General features: G+C 38.7%; 1 protein-coding gene across 8 annotated transcripts in view; it reads left to right on the top strand.

The window, feature by feature from the left end:
* Positions 1 to 16,880, top strand: part of DMD (dystrophin) — a 2,402,664-nt gene that overhangs the window by 761,906 nt on the left and 1,623,878 nt on the right. For all 8 annotated transcript variants that reach the window (XM_025277237.3, XM_045164452.1, XM_045164449.1 and 5 more), the window contains 2 exons: positions 2,014 to 2,202; positions 2,876 to 3,057. In XM_025277237.3, the coding sequence (XP_025133022.3) occupies positions 2,014 to 2,202; positions 2,876 to 3,057 (371 nt within the window). The remainder of the gene's footprint in view (positions 1 to 2,013; positions 2,203 to 2,875; positions 3,058 to 16,880) is intronic.

Here is a 16,880-nt window from a genome sequence, read left to right as displayed (position 1 = left end):
TAATAATTTTAAGGCAGCAATGTCAAAAAGCAGATAAAACAAGCAAGGGATCGTTTGAGCATTGTAAAACTGCTCAGGTTTTCCAACCATGAGGCTATTTCTGTCTACACACATTTCCCAGGCTATCTTTTTGTGACTTTTTTCTTCCTACTGATGACTTTTAATTTATTATTTACATTATTTGGGGGTAGAGGAAAGGAATACATCATGGAGGTTGTTCTAACCCCTAAGACCTTCAGAACTTGCCTTGACCTTGGGGAGGGCCCATGCGACTAGCTCTCTGCCGACACTTATATTCTGTTTGAGATCCTGAAGTTGGATAATTTTGACTTAACAGTCTGACATATTGCTGCCAGTTCTCTAGAAACAGATATGAATGCATCCTTTGATGAAAATATTACACCAAAGACTGCCTCTATGCTTTTTCATCCTAAAGGGTTTAATAGTTCAAGAAATTTATCATATTAAAGTTTCAAAATTGGAGCATTTATCAGAAGAACACAATTAAGTTGGTGCTGGCAGCTCAGTGGGAGAGAAGGCCCAGAATTGCTGGGGATTGGAAATTCAAGGCAGACATGGCAGAGAAGAACCATCAGAAGGATGCATTTTCTCTAGGCAAGATCATGACCTCCCTCCCCCAACAAGTAGCTTCCTGTGGTTCTACACTGCCATTTGTTTCCTTTACAAAAATCCCATTTATTAGGACCCAGTGCTTGCTTGCTATCTATAGGGTGTTCAGAAGATTCCTCTCCAAATATTTTTCCAATGTTCTTGCCCTGACTACTTTATTTGCCTATGTCCCTTACCTCAGCAGGAAACCCTCTTGAGTGTGGTCCTCCTCAGGATTTCTAAAGCCCAACCACCTACCATGCTATGCAGAAGCTCCTATTTGTTCTGATTTTTTAATATTGATAATTGCCTTAAGGTTAAAGCAGCAGGCACATAGGTTATCCCAAGAACTATCTCCTATCACTTGGTAGTACTGGTTTCCATAGCTCCTGAATCTCCGCAAGCACACAGCCAGGTTTAGAGGTCAGTATTCCATTCTGTCAAGTACCGTCTGCTCTATAGGTCTCTTGAGGTCTCCATTGCTTGGCTTGAGGTGATGGAAGGTATAGACATGCATTGCTCTCCAGAGGAATCCTTCTCACCAGATTTCTTCAGTCAGTCTCTTTGCTTCCTCTTATATACCTTAGAGCTTGGTAGTAGATGAAGGAGGGTGGGACAGTTTTGTGGTCCCTTCTTAGCAATTCCTTCATAGGTGGCCTGGATCTTTGCTTTAGAATTATGAACACTTTGTAACCAGGGTTTTCAGCTTTAGGATCCCAGGAGAAATTACAGCTGTTGAGAATCTCAGCTGACATCCTGCTAAATAAATTTGATAGCAAATACTTTATATTTGGCTTTGCCTAAGATAATGACTTATTATTTAAACCATGACCTTCTGGAAATAAAGGCTTAATTCATATAAGTCATTCTACCATTAGAAGTTTCAGATGTATGAATGAAGTATTTTTTTTTAATTATACCTTTTCCTCACTTATTTTCTTATTGATAACTTTTCTGGTCTGGAGATTTTCAGAAATATTTCATTAGGGGATCTTGGGAAGAGATGTTTCCTTTACTGTCATTGTAAAAATTACATAAATATAATACCAATAATGTATATATAGAGGACTCAAAATGTGAATTAAAAAGTTTGCCTATCGATGAAAATCTGTGGCATTTAACGTTGAGAGATAATGTACCAAATCACTCCTTATAGTAATCCAGAGAACTTTAATCAAATATTAATTTGAAGTGGATTCCAACTGCCATTTGAGAATCTGTGTATGTATTTGTGAGGATGTTAAAATGCAGGCTCATTATTGTGTATGTCTGCTGTCCATGTCTCTGATAATGCAAGTGGACGTTTCTAGCATTTTAAATATTTCATTCGATTTATCATTTAATGTATTGGAACAGTCTGCAAAGATACTAATTATATAACACCCAATTTGTTTTATTGTTCAGCGTTTGGAAGCTCCTGAAGACAAGTCATTTGGCAGTCCATTGATGGAGACTGAAGTAAACCTGGACAGTTACCAGACAGCTTTAGAAGAAGTACTCTCATGGCTCCTTTCAGCCGAAGACACATTGCAAGCACAAGGAGAGATTTCTAATGATGTAGAAGAAGTGAAAGAACAGTTTCATACCCACGAGGTAAAAGCATAACATCGATTAATGAAATAGGGCAGATGGCATAATGATAATTCCGTCTGGTTTCCTCAGTTACTCTATAAGATCCTTGTATTCTGGTAATTTAGTGTTTATTTTGAGGTGGAAGCAAGATAAATGTTCATGCATTTGGCTTTCCAGTAGGCGGCTTTGGAAGTTTTCCTTTGGAGAATAACACTTTGAAGGTGCTGAGACTTGATTTTGCCAGAGGCTCCTATAGGAATATGAAAGGCCAGCTCCTTTGTCTTGGGTCAAGGTCAATGCTGAGATAGAACTTACACTCCAGAGTACCTAGGGGATATCAGGCTGCACTACGCCCTCAGTTGGAGACTTCTCCTGAGATGACACACTTACTTGGCCTCCTCCTGTCCCCTTTCCTGTTTCCTGCTGCTTCTGCTCCCTTGCAGATCTCCCCGGGGATCTTTTTCTTGATAAATCACTAGCATATAAGTCCTGATCTCAGGCTCTGCTTCTGCAGAAGGTGACCTAAGCTACTAATATCCATTAATTCATATTATAAACAGTACTGGATTTACTTTTACTGGGAATAAACTTTAACTGGGCTACAAATTTAAAATTGCGAGGAAAAAAAAAAGAGATTCAAAACCACAATGATTTCCATAATATTTTGACTCTTATCACCTTCTTTCTTTGTCAGGGATACATGATGGATTTGACATCCCATCAGGGACGGGTTGGCAATGTTCTCCAATTGGGGAGTCAGCTGATTGGGTCAGGGAAATTATCAGAAGATGAAGAAACTGAAGTGCAAGAACAAATGAATCTTCTAAATTCAAGATGGGAATGCCTCAGGGTAGCTAGCATGGAAAAACAAAGCAAGTAAGTCTGTTTTTAATTTCTATAAATAGCAAGTTTTGGAGTCTTAATAGTGTCTTGATGCAGTCCCTTGCTTAAGTTAGAATCCTCAGTTTTTTTCCTAAAGTACACAACTCTTCTTCAGGGGCATTTTGGTTAGGTTTTCATGTCCATTACATTGTGGTTTTCACTTTTGTAATTGAAGCAGAGCTATTGGAGAGAAGGACCACTATCTATAGAACTGTACTTTAAAGGTCGCTGAATTTGTTGTCATAGTTAATATTTTCCAAGCTTTCCCCTAAAATTACAATGTGAATATAGAAGGCATGGAAGTTTGCACAGGAAATCATGCACATAAAATCACATATTAGGTACAGTTGACAGGAAACTTTTCTTGTGAAGGAAAAGCTCTTGAAATATTTAATATTTCAAGTTTATGGAAATCCTCTTGAAAAAAGTTTCTCATCTGTATCTGGAAATCCTTCTTCAAGTACTTGCATGTGAATTATCTTAAAATATATATTGACTTAATAAAAAAATGTTGAGACATTTTTGAAAATGGCATATTTCTTGTAAAGGTAACAAGTGAATCTCATCATTTTAGATGTGTTGCTTTGATTTATTTTGTTAGGTGTGTGTATTCATGTAGAGCTTATTGAGACAAGTTGATTTATTTTTAAATGAAAAGAAATGAAGTGCCAACTGTGGATTTGAATACATTAAGTTAAAGAAATTGTCCAAGTGTCTTAAGTTTACTTAGCTATTATTTATGAAGATTAAATCCTTTAAAAGAGGACCAAAGAAACTCATTGGGTATGCTGGGAGGATTGTTATTCTAGTACTAAATTATTGTGTGATAATAGGGAGGGGAAAAGCACATTTTTAAGCTCATGTATTTTGAACAAATAAATAAAGCATATATAAGATAGAGTTTTCACAAATATTGGTATTCACAACCAGGAGATACTGGTCTATACATATTGACGTTTTCCCCAGCTGTGATCATTTGGAGGATTGCAACAAATTCTAGAGGTGAGAAGTATAATAGCTGTATTATAACTGTTAACTCTCCTCCCACCCATGCCCAGGCTTCCCTGATAGTTCAGTTGGTAAAGAATCTGCCTGCAATGCAGGAGACTCCAGTTCAATTCCTGTGTCAGGAAGATCCACTGGAGAAGGGATAGGCTACCCACTCCAGTATTCTTGGGCTTTCCTTGTGGCTCAGGTGGTAGAGAATCTGCCTGCAGTGCGGGAGACCTGGGTCCAATTCCTGGGTTGGGAAGATCCCCTGGAGAAAGGAAAGGCTACCCACTCCAGTATTCTGACCTGGAGTCACAGAGAGTTGGACATGACGGAGCAACTTTCATTTTCACTTTCTGCCCATGCCCAAGGCTCAACTAGTTTAAGCCACCCATTTTTCATCACAGATCAAAAGATAGAGAGCCTCCTACTTGTGGTCATATGCCAGCATTCTTCAGGTCACGACTTTGGTTTGCACCCATTTGTGCAACTTAAACAGAGTAACCTTACGTAAAATTTGCAAGTCTTTAAAATCCTAGTTCCTGCGTCACTGAATATCCCATAGTGGCACCACTGTCTTTTCCTTCTTGCTTTCTGTTTTCCCATCTTCTTCTGGAGGCTTAATACATTCTTGTTCCTCATTCTCTTTTTTCAATAGGGCTAACAATATGGGATTAATTATTCATACAAACAGTTAATTAATTGCATCTTCAAACTGAGTGGACAAAAGGTGGATTCAGCCTACAATTAAAACCCCAAGTTTTTTTTTTTTTAATACTTTTTTTTTAAAACTTTACAAAATTGTATTAGTTTTGCCAGATATTAAAATGAATCCGCCACAGGTATACATGTGTTCCCCATCCTGAACCCTCCTCCCTCCTCCCTCCCCATACCATCCCTCTGGGTCGTCCCAGTGCACTAGCCCCAAGCATCCAGTATAGTGCATTGAACCTGGACTGGCAAGTTTTTAATCTGCTATTATACCATTTAAAAATTGTTTAATTAAAAAAAATACCTTGTTAAAGAGGTATCTACCATTAGATGATGAATGACAGCACACACACTTACATGGATGAGACCATGTACACACACACGTGTCTGTGTAATTTGCTCACACCCATCCCACTAGAGGATGAGAAACCTAAAATGGCAATATCACTAAGCTAAGAGTGTCAGACTTTTTTGGGGGGGGGCTGCAAAATCACTGCAGATGGTGACTACAGCCATGAACTTAAAAGACACTTACTCCTTGGAAGGAAAGTTATGACCAACCTAGATAGCATATTCAAAAGCAGAGACATTACTTTGCCAAAAAAAGTCCGTCTAGTCAAGGCTATGGTTTTTCCAATGGTCATGTATGGATGTGAGAGTCAGACTGTGAAAAAAGCTGAGTGCCAAAGAATTGATGCTTTTGAACTCTGGTGCTGGAGAAGACTCGAGAGTCCCTTGGACTGCAAGGAGATCCAACCAGTCCATCCTAAAGATCAGTCCTGGGTGTTCTTTGGAAGGAATGATGCTAAAGCTGAAACTCGAGTACTTTGGCCACCTCATGCAAAGAGTTGACTCATTGGAAAAGACTCTGATGCTGGGAGGGATTGGGGGCAGGAGGAGAAGGTGATGACAGAGGATGAAATGGCTGGATGGCATCACTGACTCGATGGATGTGAGTTTGAGTGAACTCCGGGAGATGGTGATGGACAGGGAGGCCTGGCGTGCTGCAATTCATGGGGTCGCAAAGAGTCGGACACGACTGAGCGATTGAACTGAACTGAAGATTGACATCAAAAATAGTTTGTCCTTAGGGAAGTTTTAAGGACTTTGGTTGGTATTTAAGCTTTTAAAATGATTAACAAGAAGGTAAGGGCAGCCTCTTAGCTGGCATAGTTTTGCTAAGACATAGTTTTTAAAATGAGACACTAATGTGTAAATGCTTGTAGCATATCAACTAGTCTGGACAATTTGTTGAGGTACACATACACAAAGTATTATTTAAGACAAGCAAATTCAGAAATCTCTTGTAAGTTTGTAAATAACAGTCTTACATACCACTTTCACTAACTTTGTGGATTTTCATGAATAAAATTCTAAAGGTGATTAGCCATTATGCAAACTATCCTGGACCTGAATTTTGATAGAATTTTTAGAGGAAACAAAAAGCTGATTATCAAAATAGGATGTTGTCAATATTTAAAAAAATAATTTTAGATTCTATTTAATCCTTTAGTACATTGCTACCTGTTCAGTTTATACTTTCATGGCCATGTTGATGATTAGCTTCAATTTGGAGCATTACCTGTTATTTCCATTCATATGATTACTTAGGAGTAGGAAAGCATAGTAGACCGATAACAATCAAAAATGGATTTTTCCATACCTTTCAGTTTGTTCCTCCAAAGAAAGAAAGTGTATGGATAGATACAGTCAAAATCCATTTTCCCTGCCTAAGCATAGATATAGGGAGAGAGAATGATAATTAAGGTATAATAGGTAGATGAGATATAACCGAAGCCAGCTATAATTCTAAAGTTGTCTTATTCAGTCAGTTCAGTTCAGTTCAGTCACTCATTCATGTCCAGCTCTTTGTGACCCCATGGACTGCAGCACGCCCTGCTTCACTGTTCATTACCAATGCCCGGAGTTTGCTCAAATGCATGTCCATTGAGTTGGTAATGCCAACAAGCCATCTCATCCTCTGTTGTACCCTTCTCCTCCCACCTTCAATCTTTTCCAGCATCAGGGTCTTTTCAAATGAGTCAGTTCTTCTCATCAGGTGGCCAAAGTATTGGCGTTTCAGCTTCAGCATCAGTCCTTCCAATGAATATTCAGGACTGATTTCCTTTAGGATAGACTGGTTGGATCTCCTTGCTGTCCAAGGGACTCAAGAGTCTTCCCCAACACCACAGTTCAAAAGCATCAATTCTTTGGCACTCAGCTTTCTTTATAGTCCAACTGTCACATCCACATATAACTGCTGGAAAAACCATAGCTTTGACTAGATGAACCTTTGTTGGCAAAGTAATGTCTCTGCTTTTTAAAACACTGTCTAGGTTGGTCATAGCTTTTCTTCCAAGGACTAAGCGTCTTTTAATTTCATGGCTGCAGTCACCATCTAAAGTGATTTTGGAGTCCAAGACAATAAAGTCTTGTCACTATTTTCATTGTTTCCCCATCTATTTGCCATGAAGTGATGGGACCAGATGCCATGATCTGGTCTTATTACAAAAGTAAAAATAAATAAAATGGCTGGGAATGCAGATAATCTGATAACTAAAATCTATGAATATTTATACTTGTCAATTTTTAGTTTCATATAAGAGCATGTCTATGAACGATAATCAAATTACATTTTATATATATTCATTGAGATATATTACTGTATATATCAGGTTTCCCAGGTGTCTCTCATGGTAAAGAATTCACCTGCCAGTGCAGGAGATGCAAGAGACTTGGGTTCAATCCCTGAGTCAGAGGGTTTGATCCCTGGGTGAGGAAGATCCTCTGAAGTAGGAAATGGCAGCCCACTCCAGTTTCTTGCCTGAAAAATCCCATGGGTAGAGGAGCTTGGTGGGCTAACTACAGTTCAGGGGTTGCGTTCACTCAGTCATGTTCAACTGAGTGACCATGTATGTAACAGGCATGTATGTATGTAGGTATCTGTATCTACATCCATGTATGTATCTATATCTGCATCTATTATATATGCATGAATGTTAATAATAATATTAATAAATATTAGTGGAGTGCTTCAAAATACCATCTACATTTCAAGGCACTGGGTATACAGTAATGAATACAAAAGGCAAGGTTCCAGAAGCTCTACAGTGTCTCACATCCAGTAAAATTAAAAAAAAAAAAAAAAACAAGAAAAATATCAGATAGGAATATGCTTTTTGAAGAGGTTAAAAGTTAGTGTGATAGAGCCTGAGGGGCCTCTTTTGCCTGTGTGACCCAGGAATGTTGTGTCTGGGGTGGTGCCATTTAATTTCAAATTTGAATGACAAAGAGGAGTCACCATTTGCAGATCAGGAGGAAGTATACTTCACACAGAGGGAAAAGCTCATGCAGGGGCCCTAAAATAGGGGCACTCTGGCTTGTTAGAGAAACGAACAGGCAGTTTGTGGCTGGAGAGTTGCAGGAGGGAAGATTAGATAGCTGAGGTACGAGATGGGGTTGAAATCTATCAATGGTAGGGGTCTCGTCATGTATGGCAGTGTCAGGGTAAAATCAAGGACTTTAAGATCTAGCATAAACGTGACAAAAAGTCATCAGAAGGTTTTAAGTAGGGGAAAAACAGGTAAAGAAAATATTGGTAATGCCACTGGAAGAAGACAGGACCATTGTAATACCAGTATCAGGTAAGAGATAATATTGACAGTATCTCTTACTATTACTTTCCTGATACTAGCCCAGGTAAAAGGTGCTAGTATCTTATGCCAGGGGGTGGTTATAATCATACATGTGTTTACTCCACGATCTTACCCCAGTCACTAATGTATAAACCATTTGTGATGTGTTTATTTTCCTTTTTGCCTTTCTAACAGTCAAGATTCCTCCTCCCCACCCTAGGAAATAGGCATCCTTGCCTCATACATACAGATGCTACCTTTATACAAGGTTGTATCTAGGGGATTTATCCTATAAGCCATTAACAATTTCCAAACAAAATGAGAAGTTTTAAAAACACAGAGGTAACAAAATGCTCTCGTTTCCCACTTATGCTCAATCTACTCTAATTTTCCTAAGGGATAAGGTCTCCCTTTCTCCAACTCCTATTTATGTGAACTAGGTGAGATACTTCCCCTCTGTGGTACTCAGTTACTGATTGCTGACACACCTCTAAAAGATACTGGCCAAGATAGGGTGTAAAAAGTAGATTGTGGACATGAAATTATTATGAAGTATAAAGAATGATCTTCATTACAAATGACTAGCCATGGGTTAATTATTTTAACCATACTATGTAGCTATGCCTATGTGAAAGTGTTAGTCTCTCAGTTGTGTCCAACTCTGCAACCTCATGGAGTGTAGCCTGCCAGGCTTCTCTGTCCATGGGATTTCCCAGGCAAGGATACTGGACTAGGTAACATTTCCCTTCTCCAGGGGATTTTCCCTACCCAGGGATTGAACCCAGGTCTCCTGCACTGCAGGCAGATTCTTAACCATCTGAGCCACCAGGGAATATATATACATATATATATATATATTTCACTTTTCCCCCTCCAGCTTGTTCTAGTTGCCTTGCTCATTTTTTCACAAAGGACTTGTTTGTGGATGTTTTCTCTGGGGGAAAGGGACCATGAGCAGGGTGATTAAAATTATATTTGAAATTATAATTTGATTATTGAAACATTTAAAAATATTCCTTGCAAAGGAATATAAGTAAAAAACATAAACATATAGATGCTTCTTCTGTTCTCCCTGTTTTATTCTGTTCTCATTTGATTCTTCCCTTATTAATTTTTTTTCTCTCCAATTCTGATATCTTTGTGAACATGAATTCATAATGAGATAATGAAGCAAAAGCTAATATAATAAAGAACTTTTTAAAGCTACTTCTAGCCACTACTACTTTGGCACAAACATGCTACTGTTGGTCAGTTATCAATCTTTAACAGTGATTATGAGATTGAAATGAAAGAACTAAGTTCCATTGATTGCATAATTAAAATAATTAAGACAAGACAGTATCTGCTGACATGCTCGAGTTGGAACCTTCAGATAAGTAGGCAAATGATTTTTATTTTGTTTCATTTTTATGCTGCAGAATACCCTTTGGGTGGTGGGAGGTGAGGGAGAGAGAAGAAAAAGACAAAACTTCCCACTGTGGAAGGACAAGAAGACTATTGGCATAGGGACAACAGAAGATTTTCTTCTCTATGAATAAACTAATTAATTTGATTGAAAAATGCAACCTGCAGAGAGCAAAAGAGATTTACTGACATTTCTACAAGGACTCATAAAGATAAGCACAGCAAGTTCCATCAACTTCTCTGATAACTGTGGTTAGGACATGCAGGGGGAAACTAAAACCTTTGTGATGATGAGAGAAGAAAAATGAAGGAAAGTCAGTAAGGAGGGCAAGCGAAGTTATGTTCTGGTTTATATCAGCAGGAGGAGAGATATGAATAGTATCTGGGTGAAAATATAAACCATAACATGGGAAATAATTGTGAATCACCGTCAACACTTTGGAGAGAAAAATATGTCTAACAACTCTGGCTCATCTTTTTTTTATTTTCCTTTTAAATTTCTGTTCCAACCTGGAAATGAGATAACATATGGGAGAGTGAATAGAGTAAAAGAGGTAAACAAGTAGCCGGGTTGTTTTCTCCCAAGTGAAGTGACTAACACACGGCACATGTGAATATCTGAATGAATAGATCAATGACTGAAAGTGTTTAAGTGGTTCTGTTAAATGAATTCACTGCAGTGAACTTTTTAGCAGAGTAGTCTCTTACTTGCCATTATACAACACTGTTTCATGAATTCATTTTTTTCTAATTATATTAAAATTAGAATTTCTTGCAGATCAAGGTAGTTCAAGAACTGCTAGCAACAACATCACCTGAGACCTAGTTTAAAATGCAGACTCTCAGGCCTCACACTGCATGATCAGAATATACAATTTAATGAGATCTCAGGTGATTCCTAAGCCCCCAATTTTTCTATCAACTGAGGTGGGCTAAATGTATTATCTACTTTCTCAGAAACTCCCAAATGGTGCTGGTGATGTCTCATTCAGTACTCAAATGTTGCCATCATCTCTCATGGGTCATTGATAAAATAGCAAGAGTCTTGTGAAAGAATATACAATAGAAAATGTGAGAGTATTGACAATTCATTGGTGGCCTAATTAACAGTTATTAGCATATAGTAATTTGATCAGGTTCAAATCAATATGATGGTCTATGACAACCTTTTTTGTAAACAATGCTCAGTTAAAATGTGGACACGACTTGTTCCAATAATATAAAGTATGTGACTCTCATAGTTTAAATTATGAGTAGGAAAGGCAAATCTCTGGAATTCATAGAAATGAGAGTCAAGCATAACATTTTTTGGAACAGTGCTTTTTCACAGAGATAAATAATGCTAATTAGAAATTAAGCTTAATTATTCATTCATCTGTCTAACAATTCTTATCTCCTACATTCCCTGCACTGTTATAGATACTGGGGAATTATCAGTGGACAAAACAGACTAAATCTTTGTCTTATTGAGCATGCCTTCTTCATGGGAGGAGACAGTTGAAAAATATGTAAAATATGTATATCATTGGAGAAGGAAATGGCAGCACACTCCAATAGTCTTGCCTGGAAAATCCCATGGACAGAGGAGCCTAGTGGGCTACAGTCTAGGGAGTTGCAGAGTCAGACATGACTTGGTGACTAAAAAACAACATGTATGCCATAGCACATGGCTTTAAATGATGGAAAAGAAAAAAAAAAAAAGCAGGGGATAGATTTAGAGAATGAACCATTGAATTACTGTGCGTACTTGGTCAGTTAGGGAAGGCCTCCCTCTTAAGGTAATATTTAAGGGGAGGCCTGATCACAGGGAGGGAACAGCCATACTGATGGCTATGGCAGAGGAAAGCGAATATAAAGATTCCAAGGCAGGAGTGAGCTAGCTAGGCGTGTTTGAGAAACAGTGTGCCAGGTAAAATTATACCATTCTCATTTATGGCTAAAAGAAAAATGATGCTAATTAAATCAGTGAACTGTGTTAACATGAGCACATTTAATGGAAGTTGATGTTTTTATATTAATTCTGATGTTTCTGATTAGAAAAGTATATACATTTTTGTACTATATCTTCTTATATCTGATAATTGATACCATTTATGCATTCAAGCAATATTTATCATGTGTCTAGTGTGTGCCAGATATTATAGAATGACATAATTTTTGAAGTTTAGAGTGAGCTTCTATTGTCGTACAAATGATTATGATCTCAGAATGTCACCATACCTCATTTTCACTAGAGATAATTTAAACAGATTTCTAATCATTGTATTTGAGTCCTCTTTGGTTTGTGATGACATCTGGGAGTTTCATCACTCACTTTGTAAGTGTTGAATCAGGAAGATTGAATTGAGTGTCTCTATAATGTATTTGCCACAAGAATCTTTTGCATCCAGCCATGCAGCTTCTTTTTTATGTTCCTGTTACTGTTTTGAATGTAAACGTGAAAAATGCAAATGAATGTGTTTGCATTTTTAACTTTAATTTTGCTCTGTATAGTTGAAGAATGTCAATAATTAAACTGTTGTTGAGCTTTATGAATGGAGGGATAACATAGATCAGTATTTTGAAAACTGTGTATTTATGTTTCACAGAATCCTTTTAAACACAGTACTATTTTTCAACTCCATTTTGTGGGAAAATAAATACTAATACACGTTTGATTTTGAGGGAGTGTGGATACTTTCATTTCTGTTGAAAGGCAAACTTTGCAGGCGAGTTCTTTCTAAAATATTTCCTGTGAGGCTGTTGAATTAAGACTGCTCTCCAAGACCGGGTTGCAGGGTGTAATTGAATGGTAAAGAGAATTAGTGGGAGCTTTGGGAAAATGTGTATGACCTGGTCTCAGTGCTTTCTCCCCTGACCCAAGATATCAGTGCACCTATTGGTGGGAGTGCTGATGCTGTAGAGAAGAGAATGAGCATTCATTTTGGTGGGAAAAAAAGAAACCCTTCATAGGATTCTGTTAGACTTTTATCTGCCATTCATTGTCCGTTGGAAATTCCTACTATTCCAGTGCCTAAGATTTAGAGACAGAAAACCACTGACCAGTGTCAGATTTTGCAAGTGGGTCTTTTTTAAGGTGCCACTGGGACTTGGAGGAGAGAGGATGGATTTTTTTGAGGCAAGGAGGTGCAGGGCAGATGGAGGGATTAACCACCTGCAAAAATGCTGGTGATAGACATGAAATGTAGGGAACTGGCCGAGACTGGTGATGGAGATAGTGGCAGTAGAGGGGGTAGGGTAGAGGTGACAGTGGTGGTGAGTCTTATGTGTTTGGGGTCTCTATTTTATTTGATGCTTAGTTTTGAGCTTTATGTTTTATGGGGCATTCAGTGAGCTTTGAGAAATGTTTGAAACTGTGAGAATTGAAAAATATGGATGTGCTTCATATAGCCCATTCATTACCGCCATATGACAAAAAGCCTTTATGTGTTTGTACATGTGTTACTGAAACTTTTCTTTAATTTTAAAGCAATGTTTGCTTTTTTGGCCAGGGGTTTATCAGGTTTTCTGATTCATACATTTAATGGAACGTTACAAATGTTTAAAATGCCTGGTCATTCATTTTCCATTGTCACCTTATGTTTGACTGAAATTGGGTCTCAAAGTGTATTGGGGTTTCTATCATTAATGGAAACCTCATGCTAAAGGATTTGACTCTCCTCATTTTAGTGAGAAAAAAGAGTAAAATGATCTGTTAATGACAAAAATTGAGAAAATCCTACTAACTGACCTTTTATTTTTCTGTTTTTCCTTCTTGATAATCACTGACATAAATGAAATGAGGAATAGATTTAAAAGTTATCTTTAAAAATGAAGTAACATTAGTAAAGGTAGTATGTCTTGTGCTGTGTGCTCAGTTGTGTCTGACTCTTTGCAACCCCATAGACTGTAGCCCACCAGGCTCCTCTTTCTGTGGGATTCTCCAGGCAAGAATACTGGAGTGGGTTGCCATTTCCTCCTTCAAGGGATCTTCCTGATAAGGAAGCAAACCCATGTCTGTTGCTTCTCCTGCATTGGCAAGTGGATTCTTACTACTAGTGCCACCTGGACAGCATGATGGTGAAGCAGACCCCAGGGCCACAATGCCCAATTCCCACCCCCCACCCCCCCCCATTGCTTGCCTTTTGACTCATGTAAACCTTTGTTTACCCATCTGTAAATTGGGGCTAATAGTATTTCCTGTATCGTTAGGATTGATGCTAATACCTCTATTGTCTGGCAAACCTAGACAACATATTAAAAAGCAGAGATATCACTTTGCTGGCAAAGGCCCATATAGTCAAAGCTATGGCTTTTCCAGTAGTCATATACAGATGTGAGAGTTGGAACATAAGGAAGGCTGAGCACCGAAGAATTGATGCTTTTGAACTGTGGTGTTGGAGAAGACTCTTGAGAGTCCCTTGGGCTGCAAGGAGGTCAAACCAGTCCATTCTAAAGGAAATCAACCCTGGATATTCATTGGAAGGACTGATTCTGAAGCTCCAATACTTTAGCCACCTGATGGGTACAGATGACTCATTGGAAAAGACCCTAATGCTGGGAAAGATTGAAGACAGGAGGAGAAAGGGACTACAGTGGATGAGATGGTTGGATGACATCATTGACTCGATGGGTATGAGTTTGAGCAAGCTCCGGGAGATGATGAAGGACAGGGAAGTCTGACATGCTATACTCCATGGGATCACAAAGAGACAGACACAACTGAGCAACTGAACAACAACAAGAGCAGATCTAGAACAGAAACTGCTTCCCTAGTAGCTCAGTTGATAAAGAATCTGCCTCCAATGCAGGAGACCCTGGTTCGATTCCTGGGTCATGAAGATCCCTTGAAGAAGGGATAGGCTACCCACTCAAGTATTCTTGGGCTTCCTGATGGCTCAGCTGGTAAGAAATCCACCGGTAATGACGGAGACCTGAGTTTGATCCCTGGGCTGGGAAAGTCCCTGGGAGAAAGGAAAGGCTACCCACTCCAGTATTCTGGCCTTGAGAATTCCATGGACTGTATAATCCATGAGGTCACAAAGAGGAACTTTCACTTTCACTGAATGTCATGACTGAGCAACTTTCACTTTCTACTGGGCACTACTGATTAGGGAATAAATGCTTCCCCCAAGTCCAGCAGAGTCTCTGTGAAGCAAATCCTATGTTTGCGTTGATCTCTTTTCTGTTCATGAAGGTGATGTTCCTGCAGTAGATGTGAGGTGGGAGACAGACCTCCATATACAATTATTTGAAAATGGTATTCCTTAAGGTGCTTTTTCAGAGAAGGCGATGGCAACTCACTCCAGTACTCTTGCCTGGAAAAATCCCATGGACGGAGGAGCCTGGTAGGCTGCAGTCCATGGGGTCACTAGGAGTCGGACACGACTGAGCGACTTCACTTGAACTTTCATACATTGGAGAAGGAAATGGCAACCCATTCCAGTGCTCTTGCCTGGAGAATCCCAGGGACAGGGGAGCCTGGTGGGCTGCTGTCTATGGGGTCACACAGAGTCGGACATGACTGAAGTGACTTAGCAGCAGCAGCAGCAAGGTGCTTTTTACTGCCCCTAACAAATAACCAGACTCAAAGTGGTTTGCAGCATTGCTTCCTGAAGTGTGATCCATGCACCAGTACCATTGGCATCCCCTGGACATTTGCTAGAAATGAAGAATCTCAGCCCCCTCCTCAGACCCACTGAGTTAAAATCCATGAGGACATAGTCCCAGGTGACTCATATGCACATTAAAATTTGGGAAGCACTGGTTAAAGCCATTATCTATCATCTTATATTACAATAAATCTACAGTTGGAGTGACTCCAAACCATTCAGTCTGTGACTCAGTTGTGTCCTCAGAGTCGCAAGCTCTTTCCATGTATTGGCCTCACTGGTCTCCATCTGTCCTCAGGTACTTTTACAGTGGGAGGCTGGCTGCAGCAGTTCGTCCTGTCATATCCTGACATGCTTCTGTCTCTAGACTTTGTCAGGACTGTCTCCTGTCTGAAGCTATTTTATTCCAATTCAGCTGCCTCCTCTCTTGAGCGCCAGTCATATATTTATGCTCCATTCTCCCTTTGATTTTTATGTCCCTTTCTAAATAACCACTTGAAAACCATAAAATGAAACCAAGAAAAATGCAAAATCTTTCCTTGCCTGTGGGTGGTAGATTTTTATTTTATGAATTTGATAAATTTCCCTAATTTATTTTCATCTTGAGAATGTTAGTTGGAAATGTGGACTTTCTCATTTTAATAGTGTTTTCAGTTGAACAGAATGAAAGTATCATTTTTACAGAATAAAAACCTCAAACACCAGCAACTTCATGTGACCCAACCTAGTATAACATTTTATCAATAAAGAAGGAAATGATTCAAGGTTAAGAGCACAGACCTGGGTCACAGCTTAGTATTTATATACTGACTTACATGTCACTGAGATACATTGAGCAAGTTCTTTAACCTTTCCAAGTTTCAGTGTCCTCAGAATTGAAATACCAGTATTAACTACTTCATTAAGTGATAATGAGGACCAAATGTAATCTTTAAGTGTTTTTCAAACACAAGTTAATTATGCTCCACTTTCACAATTTCTCCTATCTCTGCACTTGTCTTTATCATTATATATTTAATACTTTTCCCTAAAATAGTAAATTTTTACTTAATTTTAGTTGATTTTTCATCCTAAGCCATATGATCTCTTATAAACATTAAAATCATATATATGCACACTATATATTAATATGTATGTGTATATACATACATAAGCTCAGTGTGTGTATACACACACACACACACACACTAAGACATCCCCCAAGAGGATGGAATGATGCTGTTGTTTCAAGTGACCACACTTAGAGAACCATTGGTCTAGAGAGGAAAAGCAGGGATTTCTTTGGCTAGGATACAGTGATGTGATTGTACCAGTCATTAAAATATTGAACCACACAGGCTGCACACTGAGTGTCCCCATACACCATTTTCCACCCAGCCATGCCAGCCCCTCCTCCAAGAACCTTCAGCTCCATATTTTTGCATTCCACCTATAAAAGATGCAATACCTGAGAAAGCACTTTTTGGTACATCCATTCTCAGTGGAT

The sequence above is a fragment of the Bubalus bubalis genome, chromosome X (assembly GCF_019923935.1).
Source record: "Bubalus bubalis isolate 160015118507 breed Murrah chromosome X, NDDB_SH_1, whole genome shotgun sequence".
NCBI lineage: Eukaryota > Metazoa > Chordata > Mammalia > Artiodactyla > Bovidae > Bubalus > Bubalus bubalis.
Note: the sequence above shows the minus strand (reverse complement) of the source record. Positions and strands in the feature narration are given on the sequence as shown.